The sequence below is a fragment of the Beta vulgaris genome, chromosome 6, assembly GCF_026745355.1.
Source record: "Beta vulgaris subsp. vulgaris cultivar EL10 chromosome 6, EL10.2, whole genome shotgun sequence".
Classification (NCBI taxonomy): Eukaryota; Viridiplantae; Streptophyta; class Magnoliopsida; order Caryophyllales; family Amaranthaceae; genus Beta; species Beta vulgaris.
The window spans coordinates 25,573,389-25,598,127 of record NC_079207.1 but is presented as its reverse complement, the minus strand read 5'-3'; the positions used below and the strand labels follow the sequence as shown (position 1 = coordinate 25,598,127).

At 42.0% G+C, this 24,739-nt stretch overlaps 1 protein-coding gene across 1 annotated transcript; it reads right to left on the bottom strand.

The window, feature by feature from the left end:
- Positions 1 to 96: 96 nt before the first annotated feature.
- Positions 97 to 20,231, bottom strand: LOC104896331 (uncharacterized). The gene is made up of 14 exons (XM_010683070.4): positions 19,758 to 20,231; positions 3,104 to 3,215; positions 2,828 to 2,940; positions 2,609 to 2,731; positions 2,331 to 2,503; positions 2,170 to 2,245; positions 1,988 to 2,074; positions 1,804 to 1,884; positions 1,643 to 1,675; positions 1,336 to 1,389; positions 1,195 to 1,236; positions 717 to 795; positions 562 to 632; positions 97 to 472 (listed from the first exon to the last, which is right to left on the bottom strand). The coding sequence occupies exons 1-14, from the start codon at positions 19,947 to 19,949 to the stop codon at positions 371 to 373; spliced, it is 1,338 nt and encodes a 445-aa protein (XP_010681372.2). The 5' UTR covers positions 19,950 to 20,231; the 3' UTR covers positions 97 to 370.
- Between the last annotated feature and the right edge of the window lie 4,508 nt (positions 20,232 to 24,739).

Sequence of the window (24,739 nt, the reverse complement as noted above, 5' to 3'; positions counted from 1 at the left end):
AAAAAAAAAAATGATCATGTAGCAGTATATCACTTCCAGTTCTTTATTTTTGTGACCTTAAGAACATTTTAAGGGTTCGATGATGCAAACATAAGATTTACTCAATTCAAGAATTTCAAATGAAATCCTTATATGTAAATTGTACTGAATACTAGCATACCTCCGATTGTGCTTACATCAGAGTTTGTATAACTACGTACATACAATCACATTGAAACAAATTCAAACTCGATGGATATTCTCACACTTCTATTAAAAAACCTCCAAATTTGGAAAAATAATGTGTTGGGGATAAAGGGTGGAATGAGGTTGAAGGAAGATAAGAGATTCCTAAGACTAAGAAAAACAACCTCATGAATTCTACCATGACTCATGATAGAAGCGGTGATTCAAGTTTATCCAAGTCGTCTTGGTGCTTATCCTCATATTTTGACTCAAATCTGGATCCCAAGGCAATGATCAATGCAACAATCTGTGAATATTTGAGTACATGAATCAGTTGAATTAGAAAAGAAAATCAATGAAGAAACAATAAGCAGAAGGGAAAAGGTGGATGTGTACCAAGGATAATGATGAACAAATGATGCTAAAACCTTTGCAATCGAACGGAGCATTTTCGGACAAGAACCATGCTGGAAGGAGATTAGCAATGAAGTCAGATATAATTAGTCATAGTAATGAACATATAATCAGAGATATAGTGGTGAATAACTCACATGTTAATGGACTCATAACAAGTGGTGATAAGAAACTTGCAATCGATTGCACTCCCGCTACGAAACCTTGGGCTTTACCCTACAATCACTAAAAAATTACTTCAAGGAAGTAACCAACAATAGACCAGAACCAATCTGTATGATGACGTACTCCCTCCTCTGCTTCAGCCCCAAAATTAGACAATATTTTTGTTTTAGGTTAGCTCAAACTATTCCAACACTTTCTATATTGGTAAGTTAAACATTGAAATTTTCTTATTACCCCCTTTATGATACCTTATTCAAGAATTTAGGTGTGGTGAAGATGCATAGTTTTGAAAACTGTACGTGTTTTTTAACTCAAATATGCAAATAGCATAGCTCTGTCATACATTACTTAAAATTGCAAAGAAAACATCTTCCTTAGAAACAATATTCATTTATCATATTTAGAAAATTGACGAAAAGAAACTTAGAAGAGGAGAAGCTTATACAAAACCTGGTCTGTAGAGCTTGATCCTTTTGAAATAATAGCATAAGTCTGCCAAATTATAGACCATATACAATATTAGAAAGACCAGACTTGAACAATGTTGAGATGTAGCACGCACTGTTAGAGGTATTAGTACTTGGTACTCACAGAAGGTTTTACAAGCACATATATAACTCCGAATGAAGCACTCAAGTACGGTACCTGCAAGTAACCAAAGTATTTCAGCACTAGTAGAAGATTATGACTACTATGAGAGATCTAAGGTCCTGTGATTTAATTTTGAATCAGAATGAATTAAAATGTTGCCAACAACAATAACATGTACTCCTTCCGTTCCTTAGCTTGAAATCTTCCCGCGACTTTCCTTTTTCGTCCGTTTCTTGAAATTCTTCCTATTTTCTGGATGTTATCTCCTAAAATATGTCAATATGTGCTAAAAGCTTTGGATGCTTACCCAATATGCCCAAGCAAACCCGTAAAACAATGCCTGTAGGAGAAAACAGTTGTTTATCAATACAAGTAACTTATTTGTCAAAAAAAAAAAAAACCAACTTATTTGAATGTATTATACTTTCCAGAATGGATATCACAATTAGAATCAGATTTGTCACTTACATATGCAATTGATGCAAGTAATGCTCCGCATAATATCGCTTTCTCTCCAACCAACGGATTGATAAGAGGAAGCATCCATATCTAAGCAAGATCGCAAAAATAGAATACAAGCTTATTGTTGTGTCTTTGCTTAGTATCACAGCAACTAAATTATCAAGAAAAATATTTGGGAAATAAGAGATACCTGAGAAATAATTGAACCAACTCCAACAACCATTAGTATCTCAGAAAATTGATTCTTATTAAAACCAAAAGCTGCCTTCAAGTAATACTGCAAAGTAATATAAGTAAGTATATTAAACCAGAATAAGGTTTAATCACTAACAAATATATTCCAAGTACTAAAGGATTAGTCGTGATTCATACCAATAAGACATAGCTAATGCCAGACATTCCCAACTCGAAAAAGAAGGAAACCAGAGAAATCCCTCGAAGTGTTGGACTGCAACAAATGAATTATCATCAATATGTTGGCAAGACATAATTATATGTGACTCATAATTCAATTGGGCAAACAATGATACAACCTGCTAACAACTACATTTGCAGCATATCTCATGGATTTGTATCGCGCCTTTGGGAACGCGAGAAACTTGGATAATAACGATGATTGCAACTCCTGTTTTTGTTTTTGCTTGACAGTCTCAGGTAGAAAGAATAGGATATAGATAGGGCAAAAGGTCAAAAGAGCAATTGATATCTGAAATTGTAAGGAGAATATTCATAATAATAAGTAACATTAATAACTCACAGGTTTAGTGACAGTTGAAAAACAAAAATGAACATGCTAAAAGTTAGAACATACATGAAAAATGTATTTCTCAGGAAGAAATCGAGCGAGCACATTTCCTAGTACATGTGATGCTGAGAATAGACCAGTGATCCAACTAAATGTCGCAGCTCTTTTAGTATCCTCAATAACATCTGCCTGTAAGAAAACAGAACTTGATAATTAAGTTGAGTAATCGGTTATGAATTGTTTCCAAATCACAATGTAAATGATGATTAGAATGGCTGTTCTTACTGTATAGGCAACAGCAGTGCAAAAGATACTCCCCTGGCTTATAATGTGGGAGATTGTTCGAAGAACATAGTAAGCATAAACAAACTCTCTGGATTGGTTAATGGCAAGTAAGGCTGTAAAAGAGTAAGAAATCAAATGAATGTCAATGGAAATAACAATAGTAACAAGGAAAACAACAATGCATAAATTTGCGAAAGGTGATATGTTCGAGTTCGAGAAAGGTGCAGCCTGCAGAGAGAGGGAAAGACAGACATATGCAGATTAATTATAACATACCGAAAGGAAAGATAGCGGTGGATATAGTAATAAGGAGCATAGGCTTCCGTCCATACTCATCAGAAAGTTGGCCCAAGAGTGGAAGTACCACCATCTTGAAAATTCCAACAACCTGTTGTCCAAAAGTATGCACATTATTAGAAACTTGAAACTAAAAAGAAGGCAGTTTTTCTAATACTTGAGCACTTAATTAACAATTAACATATAGTACTTCCTAGATAGATATTTCAAAAGTAATACGAATACCAAAATTTTAGAATCCACCTAAATCATTTACTATTAATCATATGAATCATGACTAAACTCACAGAGGAACTTACAATCTACTGAGGAACACAAATAATTCATGAATATTGGATCCAAAGAGCCCAAAACTTCAAACTAAATTCCCTTCAGGATTGCTGGGATAGTTCATACCACTTTAACTTGCCTAGGATGTTCTCAGAAAATAACCTATATATTAACCTCTCATTCTCTGTTTTGGATATATTTGATTGTTTGTTGGCCATTATGATGTAGCTCTGTTGACCATCTAATTGAAAAATGCATGAGTATGGCTCATATTCTACTAGATTAATGTAGAGCCATGTTTGCTTAAGCTTATGTTTAGCCATTTTTAGCTTTTGTTTCCGATGGTGTGCCCACATATGTAGTGATTTGTGAACGTGACAAACCACTTCTTGAGTATTTGAATTTTCAAGTGATTTTCATGATGCCAAAAGGAAAAGATAAAGACATGGTTTAATGTATTAGAATTAGTTTTATTTTCATTAATAGATATTAAGGCAGTTGGAATTATCATAAGAAAAGCAAGCTCAATTTCTAGAACGAACAAACAGATTTATAAGCGATAAAATTTGTAAAAACTGCGGAATTTACTAGAAAAAGAGAAAAAACACTCAAATATTATTATCAAGGTAAAAACTGTCTTCTAATGATGACTAATAATGTTTAAATAGTGTAAACAAAATCCTAATACGAAAATTAGGAAATAACAAAATTCGAAAATAATTAAGTGTTATTTTCGAGCCCTAAACGAACTCACATGGGTTAAATTGCCGGTAGATCATGCTATAGTGGTGAGTTAGACTCGTTGGCTCGTCTCCCTTTCCAAAAAGATATTTTATTAAGCATTCTAATATCGTGAACCCGTATGTTTAGTTAAGTTGAATGATTTGCATCTACATGCTGAGTGATTAATCTGTCTTTACTTTGCCTTGTTTGTTGTCATGATTAAAAAGGGTAAATATTGTTGTTCCTTATAGTTTTGATGATGATCAAGAAAACTAAACCACTAATACTGTATTATGTTTTGTCTATGGATGGTTTAGCTATTTGTTTTTAGCTTTATTTACAAGAGACAATTTTCACAAGGGATTTTATAACCTATATATGCACTTAATGCATAGGTTTAGCTATTTGCTTTTAGCTTTGTTCAACAACATTGATAAATATTAACATGGTTAATCAAAGATATTATTCTCATAATAGAAATTAGACATCAGTTAAATATCAATTATGAGAATAATATTTTTAATTAATCATGTCATGGTTGTCAATCTTATAAATACAGCTAAAAACAAATGACAAGTACATTAGGTGTGTATGTTAAAGTAACTATTTTCACAAAAATAATTAGAGATTTTAATGGTCCAAATTATATATAGCCTATAGGCAAGCATGAAAGTGATCAAAATGTTGTAACTAGTTAAAAAGGGATTGTTTCTGTCTAGAAATTAAGGGTTCTGATTCCTTTGCTTAGGGAGTACCGGGTCAGATTCGAATATCCTGAGTCCAAAGTCCGTACGCCGGAATCCTGCAAAAGTAACGGTTAGACTGCCCCGGGGGTTGTTCCGGAATCGCCTCTCCGACGCTCAAGTCAGTGATCAAGCTTAGAGAGATAAAGTCTAGAGAGAGATGCTCTGGTTTGTTAGGTAAGAATTCAATACCTTCTCATTGATGAGGGGGTTGAGTATTTATAGTGCTGGGGATATCCCAACTGTAGGCCAGCTGGGGGCACTGACAGCTGGGATGCACCATCACAGGTGGGGCCCACTGGAGGCTCTAAGGCATTTGTTGGGCTGGATTATCCTTGGTAAGCCTAAACCAGGAAATAAGCCCAAACAATTAGCCCCACGCCAGGAATGGGAAATATCGAGGCCTTGCTGACATGTTTCCCGTTCGTGGCGGAACCTAGACAATTTGGAACCCAGGCTGACCTGCTTCTTAGGCAGGAAAATAGGGCACGTGCCGACCCAGTCCCCTCAAGGAGGAGGGGTGGCTAGAGTGCCGACCCGGTCTCTTCGAGGTGAGGGATGGCTTGAGTGCCGACCCGGTCTCCTCCAGGAGAGGGGTGGCTTGAGTGCCGACCCGGTCTCCTCAAGGAGAGGGGTGGCTTGAGAGCCGACCCGGTCTCCTCAAGGAGAGGGGTGGCTTGAGTGCCGACCCGGTCTCCTCAAGGAGAGGGATGGCTTGAGTGCCGACCCGCTCTCCCCGAGGAGAGAGGTGGCATGAGTGCCGACCCGGTCTCGTCAAGAAATGGAGGGGTGTGAGTACTTTACGGCTCGGACTAGGGACCAATGAGCCCCATGCTTGTCCGAGCCGGTATCCTCGTTCGCTAAGTCAATCAAGGCGGGCCTCCTAAGGCCGAGCCGGTTGGACGCGGCTCGGATGAGGGGCCAATGAGCCCCATGCTAGTCCGAGTCGGTGCCTGCTCTCGCTAAGTCAATCTGGGACTTAGGAGGAGACTTACTCAACCAAGGAGTGCCTCCAAGGGTCGAGCTAGTTGGACGCGGCTCGGATGAGGGGCCAATGAGCCCCATGCTTGTCCGAGCCGGTGCCTGCTCTCGCTAAGTCAATCTGGGACTTAGGAGGAGACTTACTCAACCAAGGAGGAGTGCCTCCAAGGGCCGAGCTAGTTGGACGCGGCTCGGATGAGGGGCCAATGAGCCCCATGCTTGTCCGAGCCGGTGCCTGCTCTCGCTAAGTCAATCTGGGACTTAGGAGACTTACTCAACCAAGGAGGAGTGCCTCCAAGGGCCGAGCTGGTTGGACGCGGCTCGGATGAGGGCCAATGAGCCCCATGCTTGTCCGAGCCGGTGCCTGCTCTCGCTAAGTCAATCTGGGACTTAGGAGACTTACTCAACCAAGGAGGAGTGCCTCCAAGGGCCGAGCTGGTTGGACGCGGCTCGGATGAGGGCCAATGAGCCCCATGCTTGTCCGAGCCGGTGCCTGCTCTCGCTAAGTCAATCTGGGACTTAGGAGACTTACTCAACCAAGGAGGAGTGCCTCCAAGGGCCGAGCTAGTTGGACGCGGCTCGGATGAGGGGCCAATGAGCCCCATGCTTGTCCGAGCCGGTGCCTAAGGTTTTGGACCACTGGCTGAGGTGACCGAGTGGTAACCTTGAGCTGATGAACTGGCAATATTGAGCTGGTGAACTTAATAGTTCTTGGAACCCAAATGCCACGTGGCAACGGTGGATTATTGGGGTGCTTGAAAACATGGTGGCGATTCAACTTCTGGTTATTTATGACTTTTGTGACGATTGATATTCCGAGGAATTGTGCCTTTTGAACAGTTTTGGGCGCTTAGGAGGCCCATTAAGGTGTTGAAGACACAAGGCCCGGTCCAAGATGTGACGTGGACGCGGGACCGAGGATTTGCCTATAAGTAGGAGAGAGGGGAGAGATTTTTGTCACTTTTACAATTCTCTCTCTCTCTCTAAATTTGAGTTTTCTGCTCTCTCTCTCTACTTTAGACATTTCTCTCTCTCTAAGTCCGGGCTCCATCTTCTTCGTCCGACCAGGTACGCACTTGTTTTGTTTTTTCACTAAGTTTTTCTTCTCTTTCTTTTAATAAAATCGGCCGACCCCCTTCTGTTGATAAATAATGGGGAGCTCGTCCGAGTCAGTGACACCCCCTCCCTCACCTCCTTATAATTTAGCCGAGGAAGTGAGGGGTATGGGAATGGTTTGGTGTCAACTTTAATAAGTTGCCCGGATCCCTCGGCGTTGCCTGAGGCGCTTTCCCTCCCAAGTACTCCTTCGCAAGCCGAGGAGGAGGAGGCCGAGGGTACCATCCCCCTACCCTGGGAGGTGTCCCTGGCCTATCCTTCTTCGAGGAGTTACTTAGACAAATATTTGTCTGATGGTGTAGTTAGGATAGCTATGCCGGGAGAGGAAGGCGAAGCTTCTACATCGGGTCGGCTCGCGTATCCGGAGATCGACCCAAAGGCGGTCCGGGAGCAAATTTCCACTTCCTCTTAATAAAGGCCTTATGGAGGATGCCCGAGGCCAAGCAGCAAGTTCCAAATAAAGGACCCCTACATACTGGTCCGACCCGATGCTAGTCACACATTCTGAGCCCACCCCCGGATGTACCGCCTTTTATTACAAGGCCATGGAGATGGGCTTAAGATTCCCGCTGACCCGTTTGAGAAGGATATCTTGAACGCTTATAACTATGCCTGGGTCAGCTTTCTCCAAACTCTGGGGGAATCTTGCGGTTCAGGTAATATGTGATATCATCGGCGTTAAGCCGACCCTACCTCTGGCGCATTGTATAAGCTTTTTGAAATGCCAGCCGGGGATCACGGACCGGGCTGGTGGTGTTTCCAGGCTCGGCGGGCTACCGAACGTTCTTGACTTACCCACTTCTCAAAAGGGGTTTCGCCGGTGTTCGCCTTGTTCTACTATGGGGAGAATGGGGCATCCCGATCGTGCCTCCATCTGACGACCCAAATCACTGCTAATTTCAAGGTGCCCGAGTTGTCGAAGACGAAGCCGTGGCGCTATATACATGCAGTTGAGGCTAAAATAGTGGACGGCGCGAAGTTTTTGTAGCGGGGAACTGGCTCCCGAGCTGCAAATTTTAAAGATGAACACTTCCTAGCTGCGTTCGGTCTGAGCCCGGCTTTTCCCAAGGGTAATTCGGCAAAAGGGGGTCCGGTTGACTTGTTTTTGTTTTATTTGCTATATTTTGCTAACTGTTGTCTTTTTCAGAGGCTTCTTTGCTTACATAAAGGAAACAGACCCGGACATGGCCGAACGACTACCTCCGCGCTCTGAAGGCTGCTCGGATTAGGGCCGAGATGAAGGCGAAAAGATTAACAAGCCTTCTAAGCCAAAGGTAAGATACTTCTCTATCCGACCCGGTTTAATCCTTCTTTCCTTTTTCTCACCAACTTTTCATATGTTTTCAGGATCCTTCCAACCCAAGCCGAGGAAGCGCAAGGAGCGCACTGAAGAGAGGGTGGAAATGACAGAGAAGGCCTTGGCGAAGGCCCGAGCCGAGAAGGAGGCCTCGGCCAAGAAGGCAAGGCAAGAGCCTTCTGTTAGGTGAACAGCCCCGCCCGGCTTCGGGGACGAGGGACACACATTTCCCTTCACCCAGAGGATTTCGAGCCGGTGCGAAGTCCAGCACGTACAGGGGACCTCGCACACCGAGCAGACCTTATCCGAGGCGCCGGTCCCCTTTACTCAAATGTCCAAGACGGACAAGAAAGAACGGATTGCCAGTGCCCTGGAAATACTGGTTACCCAAACCGACCGAGATCATATCAAGCGGTGAATGGAGAGAAACGAATCGAGCGAACTCTTTCGCTCCTGGATGGATGTAAGTACCTTAGCCTTACTCCTCTTTTACTTTTTCATTTTATTTTCTAACTTGTCTTTGTTTTGCAGTTTTCCATCCGGATGACCAAGGTAGCCGAGGACCGGCTCACACTGGTGCAGGAGGTTCAGAGCCTGAAGGAGGCGGCTCGGAAGCACTTCGATGAGTCTACCAGGCCAAGGAAGCTAAGCGTCTGGCCGAGCTCCGCTTGGAGGAGGCCAACAAAAAATTGATGATGGCGAGGCGACCTGGAAGCAAGAGAGGGAGACTGGCAGGTGAAAGGACCAACCTTTCTCTTGCCAAAGACAAACGCTGAGTCCGCCAAAGCTACGGCCGAGACCAAGCAAGCTCAGGCCGAGAAGGATTGGAAGAGGTCCGCTCAAACTCTCCCGGCCGAGGCTCAACTGAAGGAAGCCCAAGCGGCCGTTTCTCGTTCTCAGGAGGAGTGGTTCAAGCCTGGCAGAAGTCGGACGACTGTACCGATTTCTGCGCCGACGTGGGCCAATCTTCCCATAAGATGGGCGAGGACGAGGCGCTTGCTAGGCTTAAGGTAGCCTTTGGCTGATTCCTGTCCCGAGGCCGACTGGAATTCAGTCTGGTCTCGCTACCAGGAGTTGGCCGATGCCGACGCTGCGGAGATTAAGGCCAAGCTGGCTGAAGAGATGAGCTCGGCGACTCTGGCGATGAAGAAGAAGATGCTGGTAGCACCGAGCCACCTCCACCAGAGCAACCTGCGGCCGAGCAACCTGCCACCGGTCCTTCTACTTAGCTTCCTTAGGATTTTTATTTTCTTAGCTTTGGCCTTGTCGGCCCTTTAGCTATGTTTTTGTAAACTTTTGGTTGTATTTTACAACTTTTGATCAATTGGAATACAACTACTATTTTGCAACTTGTCATTTGTCGCATATTTTTCGTTATTTGCAATATTACAACATTCAATAGACAATAAACTGGTTAAGTTTTGCTTGCCTTTTTGTTCAAAATAATAGACTGGTAAGTCTTTTTTATTTCTGGGGTTGAAATCCGACTTGGTACATGGACTGGTTAAGTCCGAGTTACAAATTTGATTTGCTTGCTAATCCGACCAGGTAGTTCTGGCTTTACATCATGCCCCTAGAGCAAGTAACGAAAAAGAAGTTAACCATAGAATCTTTTGAGATTGTCTAGGTTCCAAGGCCGAGCCAGGGGACCCCTTCGGGAGATTCGAGTCGGAATGTCCCTGGCTTGATGATTTCTGTAACCTTGTAAGGGCCGTCCCAATTTGCCCCCAACTTCCCTTTGAGATGGGAAAGTCCGGTGGCTTCGACCTTTCGGACGACCCAGTCGCCTAGACTGATTGGCCGAGGCTTTACTCGCCGTTAAAGTGCCTTGTGATTCTTTGCTTGTACCGGATGGCTTGTAGCAAAGCATTGCCTCGGGTTTCTGGCAACAGGTCTAAGTTGAGGGCTTTTCTTCTTCATTTTGGTCGAACTCATAGAATGTCATCCGAGGGGAGGGATTCCCACCTCGACCGGAAGGACAGCCTCGCTTCCATAGACCAAGCCGAAAGGGGAGTGCCCCGTGGCTTCTTTCACCGTTGTTCGAGCCGACCAGAGTACTCCGGGTAGGTCGTCTACCCATGCCCCTTTAGCTGCATCAAGGGATTTCTTGATACCCTTTAGGACAATTTTATTAGCCGACTCGGCTTGCCCGTTGGTTTGAGGGCGGGAGACTGCCGAGAACCTTGTTTGAATGCCGAACCGGGCACAATACTCTCGAGTCGGCCCGCTGTTGAACTGTCGGCCATTGTCTGATACCAAGGCTCTTGGAATTCCGAACCGGGTAATGATATTCCTCCATATGAACAACTGAACCTGCTTGTCAGTAATTGACGCCAGTGGCTCGGCTTCGGTCCACTTGGTGAAGTAATCAATAGCCACAATTAGGAACTTCCTTTGCCCAGAAGCGGGGGAAAAGGTCCGAGCAGGTCCATGCCCCACTTGTCGAAGGGCAGGACTGCTTGAATGTGGTGAGGGGAGTGGCAGGCGCCCTTGGATGTCCGAGTGAATCTGGCAAGAGGGACACCGTCGGACTAAGTCCGAGGCATCAGCTTTCAAGGTAGGCCAATAATACCTGCTCTTAGCGCCTTTCCGGCTATAGTCCGACCCCCTTGATGGCTTCCGCAGGCTCCTTGGTGTATTTCCCGGAGGACATAATTTCCTTCCTCGGGAGTTATACATTTGAGGAGGGGATGAGTGAAAGACTTTTTATAGAGCTGCCTTTCATGCCAAAGGAACCAACCGACTTATGCTTAATCCGGTCGGCTTCTTTAGGATCCTGGGTAAGGTCCCGTCTCGCAAGTACTCCACAATTTCACCCATCCAGTTTGAGGATCGATTGAGTACGAGCTGCTCTTTGGCATTTATGCTAGGCTCCTTCAACACTTCCCAAGTTATGGTTCTGGGGGCCGACCCCTCAGCAGAACTAGCCATCCGAGCCAGTGCATCTGCTTGCTGATTTTCCGAGCGAGGAATGTGGTAATCCGGAATCCGGACAACCTTGCAATGACAGCTCGGGCTTTGGCCAAGTACATCCTCATGTTGTCCTCTTGGCCTCATAGTCTCCGGAAATCTGACCCACTATGAGTTGTGAGTCGGACTTGGCTATGATATAGGTTGCCCCAGCTAGGATGCATAGTGTATCCGAGGATGAGGCCTCATACTCGGCTTCATTGTTAGATCCGAGAAATTCGAACTTAACAGCATATTCAATTTTTTCTCCGACCGGGGTTTGATGACCAATCCGGCTCCAAACCACTCTTTGTGGATGATCCATCAACAAGCAATTCCCACTCCTCTTGCGAACCGACCGGGGGTCGAGTTGCGCATTCAGTGATGAAGTCAGCGAGTGCTTGGGCCTTGATGGCTCTTCGGGGCTCGAACTCGAGCCCAAAATCTGCTAACTGGTCTGCCCAATCACTCATCCGACTCGAGTGATTTCTATTTCAATAAGCTTCCGGAGCGGTTGTCCGGTTAGGACTTTGATGGGTGTGCTTGAAAATAGGGCTTGAGCTTCCGGCTCGCCATTACCAAGGCAAAGACCATTTTCTCAACATCGCTGTACTTCGCCTCGGCCCCCCTATAGGCGTGGCTGATGAAGTAAACAGGATGTTGCTTTCCTTCTCGCTCGGCTATCAGGACGGCGCTAAGAGCGTAGTCCGAGACAGCCAAGTAGATAAACAGGGGTTCCCCCGGCAAGGGGGAGATCAGTTTGGGCAAAGATGCCAAGTGATTCTTGAGGTCAGCGAAGGCTTGCTCGGCTTCGTCATCCCATGCGAACTCTTTTCGCTTCAGGGCCTTGAAGAACAACAAGCTTTTATCGGCCGACCGGGAGAGGAACCGACCGAGTGCCGCTAAGCAGCCGGTTAGGCGCTGTACTTCCCGAACATTCCGAGGCGATTTCATTTCTAAGACCGCTTTGATTTTGTCCGGGTTGGCCTCTATACCTCTCTCATCTACTAGAAATCCGAGGCACTTTCCCCCTTTAACTCCGAAGACGCATTTTTTAGGGTTGAGCATCATTCGGTATTTCCTTAGGGTGCTCAGCGTTTCTTTCAGATCTGCAGGGTGATCCGACTGGGCCTTGCTTTTGACTATCATATCGTCAACTATACCTCAATGTTCCGACCCAATTGGTCGCTGAAGATTTTGTTGACGGTACGCTGATATGTCGCCCCGGCATTTTTGAGGCCGAATGGCATCATTTTGTAGCAGTAGACACCCTGAGGAGTGATGAACGCTGTATGAACCCTATCCTTCTCGGCCATGGGAATTTGATGATAGCCGGCATTTGCATCCATGAAGCTGAGAAGGGCGTGCCCTGCCGTTGAATCGACCAGCCTATCGATCTTTGGCAAGGGTGATTGTCTTTTGGGCAGGCTTTGTTTAAGTCGGTGAAGTCGACACACATTCGCCATGCCCCACTCGGCTTTTTGACCAAGACCAATTGGCCAGCCATTCCGAGTATTGACACTCTTCTATGAAACCCGCTTCGAGCAGCTTCTTGACTTCTGCTGCTGCCGCGGCATTTCTTTCGGGACCTTGGTGCCTGAGCTTCTGCTTGATAGGTCTGAACCCCTCTTTATGTTAAGCTCATGGCACATGATTTTCGGGTCGAGCCCCGGCATTTCTGTGGCCTCATAGGCAAAGACATCTTGGTACTCCGTGAGCACTTGGATGATATCTTGCCTTGTTTGCGGATCCATGGCCTTGCCTACCCTGACAGTCCGACCGGGGTCCTGGCCGATCGCGACCTCTTCGTCATCCTCGGCTGGCTGAGGACGCTCGTATTGCTTGGGGTTTTCAGTTATGTACACCCCGAGGCTCGTTGAGGGCTGACCCCCTTCATATTTTCTTTTTTTCGAGTCCTTTTGGACGTCGTTGTCCGAGTCCTTTTGGACGTCGGTATTTTTGAGGCTATTCACATAGCACTCTCTTGCGGCCTGTTGGTCGCCTTGAATTTTTCCTACCTTCCCGTCATCAGTCTCAAACTGCAAGAGGAGCTGGTAGGTGGAGATGGCGGCCTTGGCCTTGTTTAGCATGGGCCTCCCCATTATTATGTTGTAAGGCAAAGGGATGTCTACCACCAAGAAGTCGATCGGTAGGCTTCTCCCCTTACCCTTTTCACCCATCCGAGTGGGTAATTTTATTGATCCGACCGGGTGGACAGAGTTGCCCCCGAAGCCTATGAGCGGCTGAGCCATGGGGGTAACATCCCGTTCGGTGTACTTCAGCTTTTTGAGGCAGTCAAGGGTGATTATATCAGCGGATGAGCCGCTATCCACCAATCCCTCTTCACCTTTGTATTCGCTACCTTGAGCTCGATGACAAGGGGGTCGTCGTGCGGAACACGCAACGTCCGACTAGGTTCCCCAAATGTCATGCGGGGCAGCTAGCTCGGGGGAGCTGAACATCAAGCACCTGATGTTTAAGGTTCTGGAGGTGAGCCTTGCGGCTCGGCCGGTTAGGCCTCCCGACGCAAATCCTCCAGCGATGACACCAATGAAGCCTTCGGTGTCCCCACTGTTCGACTGACCCACCTTTTGCTTTCCCTTTTCCTCGCTCGAACGCTTGAGGTAGTGGTTGAGCTTGCCCTGGTCGGCCAGACCGTTCAAGGATTTCTTGAGCTCCCGACAGTCATTGGTGGTGTGACCACATTCCTTGTGGTAGTCACACACAAACTTTTGTCCCTCCGAGACGATGACGTCCGGATGGGCGTTGGCCTGGGAAGCCAATTTTTGTCCCGGATGCCAAAGTAGATTTCCTTCCGGTTTTTATTGAATCGGGGGTCGTTGCCATTATCAGTGAGCCGATCCCCTCGGCCCCCTGTTCTTTGATGCTTAGGCTGACCCGCGTGACTTCCCTTCATCCTTCCTTTTCTTGCCAACCTCGTCCGAGTAACGGCAGATATCCGTTGCTTGGATGAATCTTTGGGCCCGAGCCATGGCTTCCGAGTAAGTTTTGACTTCATTCTCGGCCAATGACCATCTGAGCCGACCCGGTTGGAGGCCGGACATGAGGGCAGCGAAGGCTACAGCGTCCTGTAGGTCGGTTATTTTGAGAGACTCTTCGTTGAACCTCTTGATGTAGTCCGACAAGGATTCATTCTTGTCTTGCTTCACCCCCATGAGGTGAAGGCTGGTTTTTCTTTGCCTCTTTCCCGCTACGAACTGATGGATGAAGAGGTGCTCCAATATGGCGAAGTCAGTGATGACCCCCGCCGGCAGTTCTTGGAACCAATTCAGAGCCAACCCTCTAAGGGTGGTAGGGAAGAAGCGGCACCAAGTGGCCTCGCAGCTTGTCTGCACGCTCATTTGAGCCTTATAACTAGCCATATGATCTCGGGTCGGTTAGGCCCGCAAATGGCTCGATCAGGGGGTTTTAATTTTACCCGGAGGTTGGGTCCCTAGGATTTCCTGACTGAAGGGGATCAGGAACTTGAGCCCTCCTCCAGCTAGCCTAGGGGGCTGAGAATGAGCCGAGTCCCCTTGGCCCTCTCGGTCATTTGCTTTCTTCCTGAGGAACTCCCGAGCGTCATAGCCTTGGCTGAGGCGCTTCTTGTTGTTAAGGAATTCCCGGGCATCTTGGGGTTTCCGACCCGCACCCCCCTTGGGGATTTAGATACATGGGTCTCTGCATGCTGACGGGCCGACCCCTGTCGCGCGTACTTTTCCCTTTCCCGGTGGCTCGGGTCTCTCGCATCGGACCGTGGCCGGCTAGGCTGCGGGTCTCGATTAGAACGAGAGTTGTCCCTCTGAGAGCGGACGACCGTGCGCTCCCTGGGTTCATGCTGATTGAGCGGGACGACTTGTTGTGGTTGCCTCTGCTGAAGCATGGCCATCATGTCCATCATACCCTTTTGGAATGTCTCCTGGAGCTGAGCCGTGATAAGGGCCAGGTCAGACGCGAAGAGCGGCTGAGGCTCCACATGCTGGATATGCTGGATACTGACCGAGGGTCCAAAGTTTGGACGGTAGGTGACCTCCGAGCTGGTGAGGGAGTCGCTCGGCCTCTCGGTTATGCGCAGGCGAATGGCCTCGCTCCGGTCGGGGATTGGGGATCCCGATTATGTGCGGGCGAGTGGCCTCTCTCTGGCCGAGAGACCTGCTCGGAGGCTGGCTTGCCGCGAGTGTTTTTGGTTGGTGCCATGGTCAATTGGCGTTCTGAGCTGAGTAGCTGAATGAATAAATCTGAGTGAGTGGTGGCGAAGTAACTTTTTGTACTATCCCCACAGACGGCGCCAAACTGTTTCTGTCTAGAAATTAAGGGTTCTGATTCCTTTGCTTAGGGAGTACCGGGTCAGATTCGAATATCCTGAGTCCAAAGTCCGTACGCCGGAATCCTGCAAAAGTAACGGTTAGACTGCCCCGGGGGTTGTTCCGGAATCGCCTCTCCGACGCTCAAGTCAGTGATCAAGCTTAGAGAGATAAAGTCTAGAGAGAGATGCTCTGGTTTGTTAGGTAAGAATTCAATACCTTCTCATTGATGAGGGGGTTGAGTATTTATAGTGCTGGGGATATCCCAACTGTAGGCCAGCTGGGGGGCACTGACAGCTGGGATGCACCATCACAGGTGGGGCCCACTGGAGGCTCTAAGGCATTTGTTGGGCTGGATTATCCTTGGTAAGCCTAAACCAGGAAATAAGCCCAAACAGGGATCAAGCAAGTATACAACAAAATCAAGTATGTAAGGTGCTGTGTTTAATTTGTCTTAATGTATAGGAAAATTTGTCGGAAATCACCTTTTATAATCATTTTTTTTGTGAGAAACCACCTTTTAAAAATTTTTGGTTAATTAGCCACCTTTTTAGTTCTTTTTTTTTGTTGGAAGCCACCACTTGCCGGAATCCGGCGTTGACCTTGATTTTCCGGCGTTGACCATCAGATTTTCGACATTTTTTTTCTAGATTTTCTCCATTTCTTCCACCTGAGATGTCGGGGGATGCGAGGGAGGAGATGGGCTTAGGGCTGGGAGGGTGGGGATGGTCGTGGGGGGTGTTTGCCGGCGGGTTGCGAGGGAGGAGGGGGTTGCCAGGGATACGAGAGGGAAGGGGGTTGTCGGGGATGCGAGGGGGGAGGGTGGGTTGCCGGGGATGCGAGGGGGGAGAAAGATAAAGGGAAAGAATGGCGAAAAATTGATGGTCAATGCCGGATTCTGGCAAGTGGTGGCTTCCAAAAAAAAAAAAAGAACCAAAAAAGTGGCTAATTAACCAATTTTTTTTAAAAGGTGGTTTCTCACAAAAAAGTGATTATAAAAGGTGGTTTCTGACAAATTTTCCTAATGTATATTTATAGAATGCTAGCTTTCTATAATTTACACTAATAGATGTCTAAAGATATTGATTGACAAAGTTACCAATTAGAAGATATAAATCAAAAAATTGCTAACATTTAAAAAATGAAGGAAGTATAATATAATAACAAAGGAGATAAAAAAAAATACTGTTGGATTCATCACAATAAAAATAATTCTTGTTAATGGATAACTAAAAATATTAATGGTAAAAATTATATGGTAGGAAATGTATCCAACTATTATGGAAAGTAAAAAGCAGTCACCTATAACGTAGATTGGCGCATTTTGTATAGCTCTGTTTTAACTCTTTTTGGACATCGAGGATCCTATCCTCCACCTTCCCAGAAGGTGGGTTGCCTTGGTTTTTTGTGATCTTTTGTTGTGGTGTGCTTATCTTTCATCTACTCAACCTTCCGAGAAGGTGGGTTGGCTTTGTTTTATTGCGATCTTTTGTCTGTGGTGTACTTATGTTGTTTTTCATCTTGGTTGTAAAAAAAATTTTAAACAGTTGCAAATTTTATTTTCACGGGCACTTAAAATTATATGCTTCTAATTATAGTTATTTATATATTTATTACAGATTTTGTTTAAATAAGCATAATGTAAACTATACAAATATAATATATGTATAAAAAGGTGACGAAAACAGAGTGACATTAAAAATTATTGTCATAATTCACTACAATAATCAAGAAACAAACCAATTTGACCACTTTTAGATTTTTAGAGTTAGCCTATTTAGCTTAAGTCAAGTTTTTGAGAATAGGGAGAGGACAACGAGATCCTTAACTCCAAACATCACACTTGGTAATATTCAAATCCAAGATTTCAAGAATATAAGGTAAGAGTTTTGTCAAATGGCTAATAACTATTTGGCAATCAACTTAATAAGATACACTTGCTTATAAAAAAAACTAAGTTTTACTTTAAGTATTTCACCAAAAAAAATAAACAAATAAAAATCGTTATTCTCATTTTAATCATGCCTATTTTAAGAGTAACAACAAATATATTGGGGAGTTGTCCAATGAGCATCACTATCAATTCATAGTTTTTTATTTTAAGAATCATACACCCTATATTCCTTGATTCCTACAACGCTTTCATTTTGCAATCTCCAACGAACTACTTTAATGACTAATCTCTTCAAATTTGTACACCTCCACCCATATTAATCAATACATATTCTATTTTCATCTATCCTACATCAATTAATGCAATTCTTCATATGGCAAGGTCTCATTAATATTAATTTTTCTCTTTTCATGAGGGGTCAAACAATAGTAAAGAAACACTCTCATACACTCATTATTCAAAAAAATTGAGGCCTATAATCGTACAAAAGAAAATACACATTACTTGTACCAATATTAAAATTAGATTCAAATAAAATTCTTAGAATGAATTGCAAAATAATTATATAAATATGACATTTGAAAATTACAAAACTAAATTGAATTTAATAAGGTAACACCTGATTAACTTTTTCTCTATATTATAGTGAGAATTCGTGGTCGAAGTTTCTGAAATATGACATTTGAATTGCAAGTGTTGCAAGAATTATGGAATAAATGAAACATATATCATTTGTACTCCTTTTTTAATAAGTAACTACCTTTTACTAAGGGAAAATGTTACAATAAGTGACACATAGCTCAAAGTAATAATAGGGAACTTCTTGTTTATTACACCTTTGCCCCCATATAATTGTTTCACCTATATAATTCTCACCCTCAATTAATTGATAAGTAGTCCCTCACATTATCTCTCTAAGTTTCTTGATATTCCCTCACTTTCTCTCTGTGTCATTTACAAGTTAACAGGGCCGTCTTGGATATTTATGGGGCCCTGTTCTATAATGGAAATTGGACCCTTTCTTTCCCCTTAGTGATAGAAAGGATCATAGTTTTTCATAGAGAGTAGGGAGAATCAATACTAGCTAATAGATTGATTTTACTATTGATGATTATGAAAAAGTATTGATGACAATACTAAAGTTCAAGATATGGAAGGTTGAATTTTTGGTGAAAGAGATTGAGTAAGATGATAGGAGATATCATGAATTATAGAGTTCGAAGACGAAAATGTGGAGCGTTTGCCATTTATACAAAACATGATATTTTTCAAATTAGACCCTTTCAAATAAAACCAAAATATTTTGGACAGCAGGCCCTGTGCAGAGGCAAAGCGTGGATTATGCACTAGGGTGCACAATGCTCATTGTGCACCCAAAAAGAACATACCATTTATATAAAAGAACATGAACTTTTTTCAACAATTTTTCTACTTTAAAAAAGAACACCGACTTAAAATTAAAGAACATGTAAATTTATATTTATAAAAAAACAAATGTTATAATGAAAAGAACATATAGTAAATGAACATCTACACTTAAGGTAAAAGAACATATACCTTTTAAATTTAAATTTGAAAAAAGAATCTTTAGTTGCAAAATTTAAGGGAAAAAGTAGCAACAATTTTTTTAAACTATAGACTCTGAAAATGATAAAACGACGTAGGGTGCACCATGCTCTACATGCACTTGGGTGCATGTACTTATTTGCGGTGCAGAGGGGCTCTTTGCACACCCGCGACTACAACCCTACAAGTTAATACTCCCTCTGCTTTTTTTATTTGCTACATTGTTGCCTTGACAATGAAACCACTAACTTTGATCGATTATTTTGATTACTTTATTATAAGTAAAAATAAAGTCATTTATCATCTTGTTAGATTCATCTCGACGTGTAGATTCATAATATCAAATATTTATATTTTTTACTTAAACAAAATAAGAGATATTAAGGGTTAAATAGTGCTTTGAAAACCTTGCACAACAATGTAGCAAATTAAAAAAAAAAAAAAAAAAAAAAAAAACAGAGGTAGTAGTTATTATACTATTAAGAACTTAAAATTAATCATACTCTTACTAATATCTATATTTCAAAGATAGATAACCACAAAGTAAAAACTAATTAATCTTAATTTCATGAATCATTCTTTTTTTGAAATAAGACTTGAAAATGAAACATTAAAGGGCATGCTCTAATTTTTGCAGTTTCCATATTTCTATTTCAAGTTGTTATAAAGCTGAAAATTGACACTAAAAGTGATAACAAACATACCCTTATTAATGTACACATATATAACTGATATAAGTACATAAGATAGACGAAAATTAAGATAAAAAAGGGAGAGAAGGGGAAATTACAGTCTGTTGAAGGCCATTTAGATAAATAGCCTCGGAGCAAGTAGTTTGATCGGGGCAAAGAGCACGAGTAGTAACATCCACCAAAACAGACACTGTCATTTCATCAGCAATCCAGTGCACACATAGTGGCAACAGTAAGCTTATCAATGGCCGCAATTCTCTCACTCCCATTTTTATCTCCATTTTTCTCATCTAGTTTATCTTATATTTTGATAAAACAACTCTTGATATATTTGGAACCAAATATACTTCTCCTAGTATCAAGTACTCTAAATTAAAGGAAAAGTTAGGCTCAGCTGTGTTTATAAGAAGAAAAAACATAATGTTGATTTATGCTTAGCCTTGAAGTGAGGAGAGCGTAAACGACAGAGATAATCTGGAGGCTGGAGAGGAGAGTGAGACAGAGGTACAATGAATGAGGGGGGCGATGAAGACTAGTGAAGCTTCCATCCTTACAGTCCACACACATTGCCAAAATATGAGGGTTGTCTTCATTCTAGAAGTAACTGTTACGGACATCTGTTGTTCATCATTAGGTTCTACACAAACGGATGCGGAGATATGTTATATTTCCTCGCTCCCCAAATAAGTATTGCCAATTTGCGTGCAACTTATAATCACAAAAAATTATATATATTTTGAAAGTATATATTGACACCAATTTAACAAAATGCTACTAATTATGTTTTTCTTTATATAATAGCGAGAAAAAAGAGTTAAAGTTAGATGATGAATAGTGTCAACTTACTCTGTGTAACAACTATTTAATTAGAAACGGTGTAAGAATTATTTGTATAGACTGGATAACGCTAAAAGATCTTGGAACGATAAAAAGATATAATAAAAGATGTCCGAATATAGTCTTCGATATTTTCTTAGAGAGATTGAGCGTGGATCTTTGTCCCACAAGGAAGTAATAGACTGTTATTGATGTCTTTATATTAACTCATGTGCTAGGTACAGTGCCGTCTTAAACGATAAGGAGGCCCCGTGCCAATTGTCAAATGTAGGCTCTAATTTTTTTTTTCTCCAAATTATCTATTTTTTATAAGGCAAAACAATAATTTTTTTTTTGAAAGTGCAATATAATATAATTATAATTATATTAATATTAAAAAATTCAACATAACTTGAGTTGATAATATTAGCGTAATCTCATCAATGCTTAATTGCTCAATGTATACAATATCGAAACCAAGAACATATTTCATGAATAAAAGCAAACTACTCTAGGAACATTTTATGACTATATTCTTTGAAAATTATTTGACCATAAATCAATCCTAGCAATGCAAACTAGGAGAATGTCTCCAATCTTCCTCATCAATATACCACACAATAAATAACCTTAAATTATTTTTATTTCTTTTGTACTACATTGCAAATCTACTCTACAAAAAAAAGGTAAAAAAAATAATTAAAAAAGCATACTCATATTATAATCTGACTTCATATCCATCAATTCATCATTGGACGTTCCAAAGAATTTGACAAGATGAGAATGGAGTCTCAATATATCATAAATACTTATGATTTCTTCTTGTACAAGTGTGGGAATAATTGTGTGTTAACCTGTTGGAGTACATTGCAGCGGCGGTGTACGAAGAGGATGGGCCAGCGCCAAAAAGAGGCCGCGAATAGAATTGGGCAGCGCTGGGCTGCGGGCCGGAGGAGGCGACCGTGGTCGCGGTATATATCGGCGTCGGTGGTGGCGTGCAGGTCGACGTGGACGGTAAGGAGGCGAAGTAGGTCGCCGGAGAGGAGCCGGAAGAGGGCGTCGAGGCACTTGCAGTAAAGATAGGCTGCGAAAAGAAGGAGCCCGCATAGGGTTGGGTGCCGACAGCAGCGGCGAAGGCCGGTGCGGCAGTGGGAGGCGCCGACGAGATAGTCGGGGCGACGGATCTGACTGCCGGAAGGAACTGCGTGAAGGCAGCAGAAGAAGCGGAAGTGGTCGACGGAAATTCCATGGCCCAGGAGAAAAGCAATTCCGTTGAACAAGAAAAAAAAACGTGGTTTTTGGTTTGTTCTTTTTTTTTTGTTTTTCTTTTAGAAAAACCTAAGCTCTTGATACCATGTACAAGTGTGGGAATAATTGTGTGTTAACCTGTTGTAGGTTAACCTGACATTCAATATATATAATGTTTACAATACAGACCTATGACTATGAAAGTACCATTCTACCCTTTACATTATAATATTATCCCTTTACATATAATATTATCCAATACTTCTCCCTTTGAGAAACACAATACTGGAGAATCAGATGTACAAATCTAATTCTTTTTCTTTCAGAAAAATTTCGAAAATTGAGTTTGTTCATTATCAAAGAAAAGGTTTGATATTAGGTTGTGATTTTAAAATATTCACTTCCATTGTTAAATGTAGAGAAGCATAACAGAATATTTCTTGGAAACTTTATGAAAAAGAGGAAATCTAATGAGAGATTAAAGTATGAAAATTAACTATTGCAATGTAATTATGGAAAATTTGCAAGATTTCGAGAAGATCGGAGAATTAGCTAGAGGAAGCATTAAAGGGGGAGTAAATATGAATTTATGGGAAAGGTAATATCCTTGCTTTGGGAAGAATGAGAGAGAATTTACAGTTTCCATATAAAAGTCATGAATGAGGTCTGAGTGTAATTTTAAAAAAAAAAAAAAAAGTTTGGGCTCCCAAAATTTTGGGCCCTCAATATTCAGAGGCCCTGTGCTATTAGTCTGTTTGCACAGGCCAATAGCCGGCTCTGGCTAGGTATATTACACCGTATTAGAATAACATTATATGTAAATGATAGAATGGACTTTTACTAGCTGTAGGCTTGTATTGTAAACACTATATATATTATTGAATGGGGTATTGGGCATGAATGTGCTTGTATTTGTATAATCCATATATTTATATTTTGCTAATTAAAGACTAACACTTTGCTAATTGCGACGAAGACTAGTGAAGTTTCCATCCTTACAGTCCACACACATCTTTTCTCGGAACGTTATTTGGTGTCAATCTGTAACAACCCGCACTTCCGAACTGCTAGCTAATCATACTTACCATTCATAAAACTCAATTAACACTTAATAACCTCGAATTCCATTCACTCGCAGCGGAAAACATAACTATTAAACAATCCTGGACCTGTACGTGGGTCAGGCCCACAACAAATCATCCTCAATAACCAAATAACAGATTACATAATACCTTGCTCGACTCTTAAAGCAATATAATAATTTATTCACAAATAAGGATATATAATCCTAAATACAACCTTCAACCATTACATCCAATTATGACCTTGATACCTAAATTCTTCCTTTTACTCCATTCCGAGCTTTCCACATACGAACCTGCAAGATCACTAACAATGAACTCTGCCCCCACCAGGACAGGTTCCAAGAACAAAATCAAGAAAACTGGGTACACACTGTCCAACCAGAACATCTTTTCAGTGGCTTAAAAAACGTATTTACAGATTTAAACTTATCTTATAAAACAATTGTAATCAAGATTTTTCAAGACATTTGCCATCAAGATAAATCGAAGTCATAAATAAAGAAGTATATAACAAATATTTGAACACAGTCTGTAATACTACTTCCATAGAACTAATACGATCCTTCGAAGTCAAGTCTAACATACCTTACGTCAATAATTCTCTCCCACTACTGTGGATCATACACAAAGACATTTAATCCATATGATCCAAAAACCTTTAATCCATATGTATATCATAGTTAACTCCTGCATAAATTCCTAACAAGTTCCTTGATAATCATTTCCAAAATTGGCGCATGAACTCTAAAACTTGGGTGAGTAAAACATTATTTCAGAAATTAAAGTTTGAAATAACTTTCCACAAACCACTCGAATACTCAAGTACATATTCTATTTTCTTTCAGAAATCATATTATACTGGGGAAGAGAACACGAATAGAGTTGCCTTTCAGGCGAATTCTCTAAACTTTATACAAGGGACGTCTCCCTCTTACATTTTGTACTGCTTGCAAGACTTTTAGGTCATGACCCCACATAACGGAGCAATACCCGCTCCAGAGCAATACCCGCTTTAACACATAATGAGGAAACCTGCTCCACAAATGTTGGTCGTCACTGCTTTAGCAGCTTCTTCCCCTCATAAAACATAATCATAAATTCATATTTTCGAAATTTCAGATTCATAAATCTCAAATTCTCATAATAGAATAACTTTCGGGTATTAGATATACCCAATTTAAATTGCTTGCATAACATTCTAGTAACTTGGTACAAAGCAGTCTTTATAAAAATTCTTTGGCTAAATCCCTTTCAATACCGACTTTAAAGAAACTATGCTTCATTTCCATAAAGGATTCTCCAAAACAAAACATTGCTTACTAAAATATCATAACCCAATTTAGAGTTTCTATTCTATATAAACTTATATCTGAAACACAAATGCTCTTTACGAAGAATAACCTTTCCATTTAATCCTATTTAGCAATCCATCAAACGCACAACCATTTCCAACATATATTTTTCTATCTTACAAAATCCATTTCCAAGGATGTAGGATTCTCCAAAGACTACCTCTAAATAATGTGATATATCTTCTAGTCTGAAATTCTCTTCCTTCCCAAAACACATTCAGAAAACTTACTTATAAGTTATAACTTTACAATTGCATATTAAATCTAATATTCCAAATGATTTATTGCTGGCTCCAATAGTACCGTAAATTCTCGGTGTATACTAAAGTAGTTCCTTCCAGAGAATATCTAAAGGTACTTCTAAAGAATATAATTTAATCATAATCTGGATTTCTTCCCCTCACAAACATATAATACGATAATTAGTTTATGAACTTAGAGAAACCGAAAGATAACATCCTCAAAATTTACATCGGAAACTCCTTCCTTGTGAAGACTCATATTATAGTCATAATGATTCACATCCCAAGCATCGATCTATAGTTTACATACACAATATAAATTCATAACTTGTCCAGT

Excerpts from the sequence above, each read along its gene's own strand:
- LOC104896331 (XM_010683070.4), bottom strand. The coding sequence starts at position 19,949 with ATGAGAAAAATGGAGATAAAAATGGGAGTGAGAGAATTGCGGCCATTG. Across the intron at positions 796-1,194 it reads GATCAAGCTCTACAGACCAG|GGTAAAGCCCAAGGTTTCGT; the intron begins GTTTTGTATAAG and ends TAGTGATTGTAG. Across the intron at positions 633-716 it reads TGTTATGAGTCCATTAACAT|CATGGTTCTTGTCCGAAAAT; the intron begins GTGAGTTATTCA and ends ATCTCCTTCCAG.